The sequence below is a fragment of the Melozone crissalis genome, unplaced genomic scaffold (genome assembly GCF_028551555.1).
Source record: "Melozone crissalis strain CALT ecotype California unplaced genomic scaffold, PUWL_Pcris_2 ptg000038l_1, whole genome shotgun sequence".
Classification (NCBI taxonomy): domain Eukaryota; kingdom Metazoa; phylum Chordata; class Aves; order Passeriformes; family Passerellidae; genus Melozone; species Melozone crissalis.
The window spans coordinates 5,920,866-5,933,005 of NW_026535816.1; the positions used below are offsets into that span (position 1 = coordinate 5,920,866).

Consider the following 12,140-nt stretch of genomic DNA (forward strand, 5'->3'; position numbering starts at 1 on the left):
ACAGATGCTATAGGCCAAAGAATGAAAACTGCTGGTTTAGGAAAAAAACATCTTCCAGTGTTACTAGAAAACAGAAGAAAGCACATGGCATAATAGGTCAGTTTAATGGCATTGTTTGCAGTAAAGCTGACATTTCAAGCATAATCTGCAGTGCTCACTTGAAGTAGGACATTTTGCTGGGCAAAGAAGGATTTGATACGTTCTTTTATATTGCTGTGTCAAATTGGATTAGAACACAATAAAATGGAGAATGTAAAATAAAGGCCTTTGGGCTCGCTGCTTAGGAGTGTAATAAGATGCACAAGGAATTAAAATGAATTGTACTCTTCAGAAGTATGTCAAACCTGTCATGTGCAGTTTGTGTGGAGCTTCCCTTTTTCTCATTCATTTCCTAGGAATATCCTTCCTGTGTGCACTTTCTGCTGACCTACATAAAGTGAATTCCCCTCAGTGACTTTGCCCAGCATTCTTCTGTTCTTCTAATTATTATCTGAAACAAGACGATGTTCAAATATGAATTATTGAAAACCTGTTACAGTTGATACAGTTTTGGTTTCCAACCATAAAATTCCCAATGGGGCTGAAAACTTTGCCAAAATTTCTTTCTGGAGCTGCCTGCTGGCCTGGAGAGCAGCCACAGGAGGATTCACTGCAGCACTGAGTAGCCCTGGGTCAGGATCCAGCTCCTGCTGTCAGGCTGAGAGAAATCTCAGCTACACAGACAAGAAAATGGGCTGAAACTTGGTTTCTTAAATGATGCGTGGAGTACTTCTCATAACCTCATTGAATGAATTCTAACCTCTGAAATTTGGGAAATGTTAATTGGTAAGCCGGGTACTCCACATTTTCGTTTATCTGCTACTCTTATCTCGGAACTCACATTACCCAAAATTGGATGTGTCTCCTATGTGCCATGAGTCACTTGCTTTGAAAAGGCCCCTGTTAGCTGGAAAGCCAGTGACAAGTCTAGATGGCAGGGCTTGTGTTCTGTTTGGATAAACAGGGTTACACTTCATGGGAGAATTGGTATCAGGAGGAATTAATAAATGACTCATGTTGCAGTCCTGAATTTCATTTCAGATATTACAGAAAATCTGAATGTAAACGATATGCTGCATCACTTTTGAAATTTGGAAGAAGTGATTCAAAAGAAAATACCAGAGCCAATCTTCTTCCTAAGTTAAAGCAGGGAAAAATGACCTGTTCACATCAAAGCAGCCCCAGTGTGCGTGCACATTCAGCTTTCAGTTGACTGTGAAAAATGAAGTTGATCTTTGGACACTTAATGCTGTATGAAGGCAGCCTTTCACTTGCAATGACTGTCATCTGCTCTGTCACATCCTTACTTTTTCCTTGCAGCTGAGAAGCAGTAACTTCTCCTACAAAAGCCAGGTTTATCCTTCCTGACACCAAATGTCCGTGCCCCTGCCCTTAACCCCCCAAGCTTGTGCTGCTGCTGCACTTCCATCCTGCTGTGGGACAGGATTGTGCAGAGATTTCTCCTTAAGGCTAGGAAAATATCCATTTTCATAAAGAAATTTCCAAGAAAAAATAATAAATGAATCAATTTGGTCTTTCATACGGCATGTTACCAGACCACAGAGGTATAAGGTGAGGGTCTGAATTCAGGCAAGTTATTTGTCTCAGAAAATCCTTTCCTTTTCAATGACTTCTTGTTCTCAGCTAAGCAGATGTTTCAGTGCTTTCCTGAGCCGAGGTCTAACAAACTTACCCTTTGATCTTACTGCTAATGATGTCTGCTTTATTTGACTCTAAAATGTGCACTGCACTGGAGTGTGGTTTGACACAGCAAATGAAATGTTTCATGACACTTGGCACTGGTGGCCTCACCCCTGTGGATTTCTGCAGTGTATCATTCTCACTGAAGGTCTGTCCTCCCGAGGATGTGTGGGATTCATCTCCAATGGCACTGCAAGGGGGTTGGCTCCTGCTCCGAGTAGAAAGCTCCTTCTTTTTTTGGAAGTAATTTCCGTGATTTTATACCTAATCCCTGTTTGGATTCCTGCACAGAACTTGATAACAGAGGCTTTGAAATACAGACTTCTAAAATACATTCCTCGTTTCCCTGGGAATATAGTGATGCCAAACAAAGGGTTAACCAATTCAGTGTGTTAAACCATTCACTGCTTTCATGGAACAGCACTGTCTGAACTCTGTTTGGCTGGATTGTAGCTCTGGGGTTTTCTGACTTTATGAGAATCAAGTCTTCAGTCTTTTGAAGAACCGAAGATTGCTACATAAGAAATGTTGAATCTGCAGTTCTGGCTGATTAGTGTGCTGTAAGTAACATAAAAAATCATGCAAAACAGGAAGACAGGCAAAATAAGAAAAGTAATATTTCCTTAAGTAAGTTTCAGATTAAGTAAGATTAAAACATTCTCCAGCATTTCTGCCCTATCAGCAGGGCAGTGACTAAACCCAGTGTCTCCTACATAAAACATTCTTTAATATATCCAAAGAACAAGAAATGAGGACTGAAAATGTACTGTCAATTTCCCAGGATTAAGGTCAAAGCTTGAGAAAGAGAGAGAATAGAGTATTTTCCTTCACAAATTCAACAGACAATTTCAGTTTTAATCAGATTAGGGAAATAAAGTCGGAAACTAATAAAATTCAAAAAGAAGAATTATAATACTTACATTGGTGACATATTCAATATCCTTCCAAATATTACATTCCCTGGGAAAATCTGCCAAATCTAAAAAATTATCCACTACCACTTGGCCAATCAAGTCGTGCCTGGAGAATCTGTCAAAGTCATACACAGAGAAATGGAGTTTCCTTGTGTTGAGATCATTGTAGGGCACAGTAAATAAAAAAACTTCATCAAACACTGGATTTAGGGTCTTTCTGTGCACTTTAGTCTGGTGCTTTGTTTTCCTGTCGGGGAGCAGATAGATCTTCACGTAGGGATCCGAAGTTCCAGAGAAGTCCTTGGCGGGCAGGTTGACGGCCTTGTGGATCTTCACTATCAGCTGCTCCAGGTCACAGTCATACTTGAGGATGAAGTTGAGTTTTCCACAGGCCTTGCTGTTGCTCCTGCGGCCGTCATCCGTGTCCAGGGATCTCTGCTTGTACAGCTCGGGCTTGATGCGGCCGATGCCCGTCAGCTGCTCCTGCTTCTGCACCTGCTGGATGTTGAAGTCAGGGTTGGACAGGTTCAGCTGCCTCCGGAGCGAGTTGTGCCTTAAAGCCAAAGGGAAAGAATTGAAACAGGCTGTGCACACACACGCTGAAGATCCCGCTCACCTTTGGTGTTTCCATAACGTGGGGTCGGGTTTTTGACAAAGGGATGAACCAGCTCAGCGTTTGTGAGAGCTGACCTTCAGTGTCTGTTCCCATGTCTCAAGCTGGGCTGAAATGGTTTGCTGATCACCCCAACAACTGTTTTCCTTTTTCCCTCACACCTGATGTAATAAACTCTGTGGTACTTTAGGCTGAAAAGCTCCTTCACTTTCATTAGCTGAGGATAAGAAAGTTGCTTTTAGCTTTAATAATTCACACTTACTGTGACTGAAATTTCTCCCTCATGGATGGTAACAAAAATCAAATTTGCAATCCCCGTTGAGGTGGGGAGATGTGAAAGTGAAAGCAGAATTAGGTAAAAGCCTAATCTTCTATGAGTTCCATTTTATTGTCCTATTCATATGCAGCAATCACTCAGTGCATTGGAGCACCAGGAGCTCAGGTTGAACACAGAAAGAGCATGTGGAAAATGCCAGCACAGGATTAATCCAAAGCTATCTATATTGAATGTAATCAGCAAGAGTTCCTCTGCTATAATTGTTCATTCATTCCTGGTAAATATCTGTTTACCCATGCTTACAGCAGGAACAACCTCATATATGCTATCCTAATTTTTTTTTCTCTTGTTGCATAATAAATACATAATCTTATGACTCTACATTAGTCATTTCCAGGATAAAATATTATCATGTCACCAAAGAAAAAAAAAAAATTCAACCCTTAAGCTCCTCATGGCAGTGAGAGGCACGGAATATCCTGTGGAGGAATAAAAAGAAGAGGCTAGCAAAGAGCCACTGGGCTAGTGCTGTACCTTCTCCAGCCGAAGTGCATCTGCTTTGACTCAGATATTTACTGGCTCTTCACATGCTGATCCTTATTCTTGCTGTATGAAACATAATCCTTTTTCCACCTGCCCCTGCACACACTCTGAGCCTCCCCCTTTCCTCTTCCCTCATGTACTGGTTTTCCAGTTCCCCTGGAGACTTCACTGGCTTGTGTTCAGTCACTCTTCTCCCCAAAGTCATGATTGTGGCTAAAACCTATGAGTTTTTTAATCCTATTTCTAACTCTTGCAAGAGTTTCATTAGCCTGCCCTACTTTTCTTTGGAAAAATCTTTGAGGAGATATTACTGAGTGTTCAGCACCAGTGCTAAGTGCAAATGAATATGCTTTACAAGCTAAATGTACGCTGTACTGGTGCTTTTAAAGGATGCAGGGCTCTGTGTTATCCAGCTCCTGAGGGAAAAGCACCAATGAGACAGTAGTTGCGATGTCTTAGCATTTTAGCTTTTATATTTTTCATATATTTGTAATCCTGCAATTCTTTAGTGTGTAACTCTAAACTCTATATTAAATGTTAGCTACTGTTCTCCCAGTTGGGTCAGGCAGAACAATTCCTCTCCAGGCCTGGGAATCAAGGACATCTCACTATCTCAGGCCCCAAGAGATGTAAAAAAAGTGAGTTAGGGGCAGCAAACTGGGAGTACATGGCTTCAATACCTGAAGCTGTAATTGGAAGATTAACCCCCAAAATGCAAATGGACCAAAATTATAAAAGTATGAAAACCTGTGACCTGTCATCCATTTTGGGTATAGGCCCTGAGGAGGGCTTTATCTGCCCAAAATGTACCTGAAGGCCTGCCAATAAATATAACCGCATTTTAGTCCCTTAATTTTGTCTGGCCTCTGTTTTTAGGTAGTCCCAAAAAGGCACCAGTTGTGAGAAGAGTGGAACAGGATTGTGATACAGTCGCTTTGACCTGCAAGGTTTGTTGGGAAGGATGAAAGTTTGACAAGAAAGTCTCACAGATATGTGTGCTTAGCAGAAAGATTCTTAACTGTAGAGTTTGATGAAGGAATAGAGTTGGAAGCAAGTTTTGATATAGAAGAAAAGAATTGCTGAGCCACTCTTACTGGATAACCAAGGAGGCAAAGGGTGTGTTAGTTAGAAGGGGTTTTTGTGGCTTAGAGCAAAGGATAAACCCACCCCAAACAAGAAGATGTTTGTACCAAGCAGGAAGAGAGCACCGGCAAACAAGCCTGTTGATGTGGCAAGTAGAAAAAAGGTCTCAGAATTTTCCACTGCAAGAAAACTGAAAAACAACTTCTAGCTTAAACTGTAATGTACTGACTTTTAGTGATTGGAGAACAGTAACATGAATATGGTAATTACAGTAGTTATGATGGGCTGTAGAAATAGTTAAGGTATAGATTGGTTCTGCTGTATTAAGATGCTCAGCAAAGACAAGTATATAATGCATTGTAACCAAAAGAAAAGTATATAATGCAATGTAACCAAAACTACAGGGGCTCCAGGCCTGCCTGCAGCTGGAGCTGACAGCTGTGGGCACAGCTCTGTCACCCAGCACCCTGGACTGCTGTAACCTCTTGGATGGAATAAATTGCATTTTGGAGAGCTGCCTGGAGTCCCACATCCCTCATTTTGGCTCTTACAGAGGTTTGTGCCCCTCAGTGAACAACTTCTGTATATATATATTTTTATATATATATACATATGTCGCAGACATCTTTTATGAAAAATCCTTTCTTTAGGATTTTTCCTCTTGAGAAGCTGAGAGGCCTCAGGAACAAAATGTAAACATTGATTATCTGCTGCTGTGGAATGCAACAAGTAAATCTTTGATTGGCTCATATTAGATGTTTCTAATTAACAGCCAATCACAGCCCAACTAGCTCAGACAGAGTTTGAGACAGAACATTTGTTATCATTCTTACTTATTCTACTCTTAGCTAGCTTTCTGAAGAATACTTTTCTTCTATTCTTTTAGTATAGTTTTAATGTAATATGTATAATAAAATAATAAATCAAGCCTTCTGAAACATGGAGTCAGATCCTCGTCTCTTCCCTCATCCTAAGACCCCTGTGAACAGCATCACATACATATAAAAAAAAAAATTAATATATATTTTTAAAGGAACGTGGCAAGCAAATTAAACCCTTTTTCCGATCAGCGTGTGCCGCGCTTTATTGGGCCGTATTCACGAACAACGGAGACGAATGGGAGCTACTGACCGTGCCGACGAGGTGGGCTCGGTGGTCTGGCGCTGCATGCGCACGTTGGGCACGCAGTTCTCCTTGTCCCCCGCCTGGGTGTCCAGCGGCAGGTCCGGGGAGGTGTGGCTGATCTTCATGGAGGCCTCGGGGAAGGCGGCGGGCTGCCCCAGGAACTCCTCGCTGTAGTCGCGCTCATTGGGCTCCGCGCCCGCGTAGTGCAGCGGCTCCTGCTTGCTGTCCTTGTTCCCGAAGGGCAACCCCCGCTCCCGCCACGGGATCCAGCACAGCTTCCAGGACACGAACAGGGACACGCCGAACAGGGCCAGGCCGCAGGCGGTGACAACCAGGGACAGCAGGCTGATGGAGATGTCTGCAAATGAGAGAAGCGCATCCCTGTCACTCCGCGTCTCCAGAGCGCCAACGCGGAGCCCAGCGCCTCTGGGCTGCAAATTTGCTTTCTAATTTCTAATTCTTTCCCCCCAAACAGCTTGGAATTCAGTAAGACTACCACTATAGGACATGAAATAACCCAACGCGGCCACGCAGCTTTCTCAAGGTGAAGAGAATTTTTAGTTTTTGACTCTCTTGGAGTTTAGTTGTTAATTGCTGCCCCAAGATGTGCGAAAGGTCTCTGTTTCGGCCTGAGCGTCTGAAGAACGAGTCAGAGCTCTTCAGTTTTCATTCTTAAGTTGTTTATTAATTCTTATCTATTAAATTTTCTTTCTGCCCAGTCAAGATTTGCTCAGGCACTCTGACCGCCCCCAGGGCAGTGTTGTCTTTTTATACTACAAACTACGTATAATGTATTTACACTTAATTCCCAATACCTATCACCCATGTTAGACAGTGCACTTCTACTCTAAACCAATCCCAAAGTGCCAACATCACTGCAGAAAATGGAGAAGAACAAGAAGAAGAAAGGCTGGATATGCCCAGATTCCTCCATCTTGTCTCTAAAACCCCCATTCCAAAAATCCTAACATCTACATTTTCACCCTGTGATAATTTTATTATTATACTATTTAAACTTCTGTGACCTTCAGGTCCTCATACAAAGCTGGTAATTTGCTCCACGGGTCATAATCAAATCTCCAGGTGTTCTGGGTTGCATGCCAGGGTCTCTGAGCCCCCTGGCAGGGTCCTTGGCAACTCTGGACACCTGGAGGGATGAACTGAGTTCTGGCATGACTCCAACATTTACAAATTTCTAAAAGTGACAGTGGATTGGAGAGTGACAGTGCCACCTCTCCAATGACACTGGACAAACCAACAGTCTATCAAATTTCTTTTCTCCCACAAAAGAATGCAAAACAATAAGATGTTTACTGAAGGCATGTGAGAAAGTTCGTTACAGGAATGTAAACATCAGAAGGCTTAGAAAAACTTAAAAAATCAGGGCGACATAAGACTTGAACCTAGCTTAAAATTACCCTCCACAAACTGGGTGAGATGAAAGGTCATTCTAAATCTGAAAAGGGTTGTTTGCTTGCTCACTCGACTTCTTGTTGATGAAAAAGCTGTGCCTGCAGTACATTTTATCTTTTTGGGTTTTTTTTTTTTCTTTTCATATAGGGCATGTCCTCCACCTGTTTTACCAGTTCTTACTAGCTTCTCTTCCAGAGCCTGTATTAGGCTTAAACAGCATGAAAATATGCACACAAGCACCTCTGTGACATGAATTTTTAAAGTATTTCACTGCTGTATCTTGGTTTATTATTTAAATTCCATTCCATATAATTTTAGACTCATTCCTATATTTGCAAATTATTTTTGACTATGAATGCATGGCTTGCTCTTCGTAATTTAATTAGGATACCAATATATCTTCAAAACTGAGGTTTTACTGGATTTTTTAACTCCAAAGGTTCTTTCTTTTCTTTTTCCAAATTTCTGGTATAAAAAGGAATGTGCAGATGAGTTGTCTGTTGTTTTTCCCCACATTTCCAGCATTATCCTACTCCATCAACAGAAATAAGTTACTGGGAGTGGGTTTTGCTATGTTTTGCTTTAAGTTGCAGGTTGGGAAAATGACTCAGTGGAACAGCTGGTTTTGTGGTTACAATGTTTTTGAAATGAATCTCTATGTGGATTACACAATACATCATGCCTTGAACACAATTAGTGAGAATTCTATTTTACTGCCTTAAATTATAAACACAAGCTGATCAAAGCAATTTTTCACACTGTGTGTAGGTTCAGAGTGTCAGGCTGCATCTCTCTAAGCAAACAGCCAGCCTGAATTCTCAAAGGATGGCAGAAGGTTGAAATGTACTGCTTCTACTAAGACAATTATTTAAAAATGACAATTCAGATGAAACAGCCCTGGTCCATTCCAAAATAAAAATAACATTTTTTTTAAAAAAGGGGAAAAGTCAATACCTTCTGCCCCTGCTGTGAGTCTCATTCTCACCAGCCAGACAGATTAAATTTCCACAGTGGGGGGAGTGACACTGCAATCCATTTCACACAGGAGCTGTCCGGTTTATTTTGCATGCTGCAAACCAATTTCAAACTATTTTAGCCAGCATGGCCCTTTCTGTCCTTCTCCCAGTCATATCAAGGCAAAGCTCATTAAGAGTGGGGACAGCACAGCAGCTGCTTGGAATTAGAGCAAAGAGTTTTTTTAGAGCTAAAATTAATTAAAGAAATTCCTCCCATGCATAAAAGGGAATTTGGGAGAGAGTGGAATGGTAGTTCTTGATAATTTTTGAATATTTATTGGTAAACAAATCTGGCAGTGGAGGCAGAGCACAACTCCTTTTTGATTAAAAAGCTGAGGATCAAGGATGAAGAAGTGAAAGACGGCCTTTAGAATAAAGTAATTTGTCTTGGATTCCCTGGAGAAGAAGCAAGAAATACATGAGAGGTCTGCAAAAAGGCCATTTCTGTCAAAGAACTGATTCAATTAAATGACCCAGCATTGAAAGAAATGAGACCTTTGGAGTTATCAGAAGCAGCCAGAAGATTACAAGGTGAGAACAGAAGACTGCCCAATGATAAGGGTGTGTGAATATGAAGGTGAGGAATAATTTGAAAAGCAGACCAGCAGTCCCCTACCCTACCTTGAAGGTGACTTTAGCAGAGAAGGTTTTCTAGAGAACAGACACTGAGAGAAGGAAAAGATGGGGGCAACATGAACTGTTTTTCATTTGGAGAGTCTGGGGGGCTTTAATAACATCTGTAACACCATCATCTCACAGCTTGCTTGCAGAGAAGCTGGGCAGTAAGCAGTGCAGTTCACAGCAGGAGAGGGGAGTGTTTATCCTTCATCCCGGCTTCACTTCTTCCTGACTCCTTTGTGCCAGGAAGAAGTTTTTGTATGAAATTCTTGTTTCTGTGGGTGGAAAAGAGACCATCACGGATCCATCTTGCTTCTGTGGAAGACAGCAGACTAAAGGGTTGTGCTCCTAGCTTTTCCCTTTCATCAGACAGTAATTTTCGCATCCTGTGTGCCTGGCGGGCAATTTTCAACAACAGTGCAGATCCATGGTGAACATCTGAGGTGAGCACAGTCCCACGTGAGGAGATTTTTGGCTGCATCCCTGAGCTGCTTTGCTATTCGCCACTTGTGCTGCTCTATACTGTATTTTCTGTGTAATTTTTACTCCATCTCTCCAGATGTCTCAGTTTTTCTAAGCCTGTTTAGCTGTATTCTCCTGTGGTAGCAGTACTCATCTGATGCCAGTGATTTCCCCTGCTTTGTACTGAGAGCAGGGTATGGCTTTACTACTTTGTCCTCACAGAAATGAGATCTGCAGCACAGAAAGTGCTCCTCAGAAACCCCTCTGTGAATGCCATGATGCCAGCCAAGCATCTTGATATGAATCCCAAGTCAAAATTTCATAGTTTTACCTTTGTCATCATGGCTGCTCTAAGAGCTGAGCTCCCAAACTCCAGCATGTCAGAATACTTGGATGATAGCATATTGATTAGGGCATGCTGCTGCTGTGGACAATGTGTTCCCCTCTAGCAAAGGAGGCCTCTGAACAGACAGAAAACAAGAGGACAGACCTTTAGGGTGGCCCCAGATGAAACATTCTTGAGATTTGGTAGCTGTCTCTAATCCTTTGTCTGTTGAGGCTGTGGCTTCAGTGTTAGAGGACTCGGGAGGCACTGCCACCATTTCCATGCAGCTCCAACCACCAGGAATTCAGCTATGGTTTCCAGGAAGGACAGAGGCTCTCTGAATATCCTACTCATGGAATTTTCTTACAGATACTCGGATGCAATTATCAATTTTTGACAAGGTTTCCATGTTTCAATCCCTCTTATTCTACTGAATTCCAACTCATTTATCTACTATGCTTATCAGCATAATTTTTTCTGGTTTTTTTAATCTGTTTGTTTTGTTGTTGTTGTTTGTTCAGTTTTGGTTTGGTTATTTTTTTCTTGTAGCAATCACAAGGTTAAAAATGATGTGGAAATAGCATGCGAAATTGAGTTTTCTACCTGTGGATCACACCATCAATTGTTACCACAGATTGGAGAGATGAACTTTCTTTCTGTAACAGATTTTATTACAGTCAGTGAGATAAAAAAATCCTCAGCCCTTTTATCAAAAAGACTCAGTCTGGTCATTGCTGAATGCTGAATCTTTTTACATTTTTTTACTTACATTTTAAACTAGATCTGTTACACAGAAAAGAAAAATCCCACTTTTTATGTCAAGGATTGTATGATAGGAATATAAATTGCCTTGTCTTCAGATTCTCCTATTAAAGAGAATCACAGAACCTTTGGAGAAGGGACCCTGCAGATCATTTAGTTCAACACTCTGCCCAAGCAAGGTCACCTCACACTGAATATGCCCTGATGAAATTTCTCCAAAGATTCAGACCTCCCCAGCCACTGTGGGCAGCCTGTTCCAATGTCTGAGAGCCACCAAGTAGGTTCATAGCTTAATCTCACTTTGGCAGGGATGAAATACTAAGTGGGTAACATTTTTTAGATCACAATAACCAGAATTTAAGTATTGTTGCAAGACATAGCTGCAGTTTGCAGCTTATCTAGTAAAAAAGGAAATTAAATGATGCTTCTATTTGTATTTCAAAGGTTTTTAGTATAGATCCACTGAACATAAAGTTTTATACTGACTTTGAATAAAATCATAGATTGTTCTAGAAGAATTTGAATTGTCTTGAACTTTTACATAGATGGTGCATGAGTGTTGTGTAGATAAGATTATTGTGTAATGATTCCATTCAAATACTGACAGTACCACATTGCAAACCTGTGACTTGTTTTTCTGGAATAAAAGGTTGCTCTTTACCCTCTAAAACTCTGATGCTGAAAAATCTCACCAAAAAATCAGACAAGCAAAACACACAGAAATGTGTTTGTCTTCTCATATGTGAAACAAGGATTGAAGTATTTTTTTTTCCTTCTTGTATTTATTAAGTTACCATTTGGATTGCTAAATTTTATACAAAATAAAATATCTAAATTAGCCAACAATGGGAAAGGTCAATAGCTAATGCAGATCAATTTATGTGTCTAGACATGCAATTGGAGTTGTGGAGTCAAAAAGCACAAATTATGCTGTTTGGATTTGTCTCCCTCCAAAAGATTCAAATGAGAGCCAACATATGATAAATAAAAAACAACTGAACAGGCAATTTCTCATCATCCAGGCACAGAGATGACATTTAATCAAAGGAACTGCTGATCAATAATGTAATTATTTAGACAATCAAGTTGTAGGTTGTCTGGGTGTGACTGGTGTTCTACCAAATGAACTCCTTTCCCAACAAACTGGCTGTAATTTGGTTTAACTCGAGGCTGAATGAGTTTTACTAGAAATGCTAACTGGGAGAGTTCTTTACACATTCTTATCAAAGTACAACAGGCTTTCTTTTCT

The 12,140-nt window shown here is 41.0% G+C and overlaps 1 protein-coding gene across 3 annotated transcripts in view; it reads right to left on the bottom strand.

The window, feature by feature from the left end:
* SYT9 (synaptotagmin 9) overlaps window positions 1-12,140 on the bottom strand; it is a 68,080-nt gene that overhangs the window by 29,422 nt on the left and 26,518 nt on the right. For all 3 annotated transcript variants that reach the window (XM_054283675.1, XM_054283674.1, XM_054283677.1), the window contains exons 2-3: window positions 6,302-6,653; window positions 2,661-3,207 (exon numbers count right to left, since the gene is read on the bottom strand). In XM_054283675.1, coding sequence (XP_054139650.1) covers window positions 2,661-3,207; window positions 6,302-6,653 — 899 coding nt within the window. The remainder of the gene's footprint in view (window positions 1-2,660; window positions 3,208-6,301; window positions 6,654-12,140) is intronic.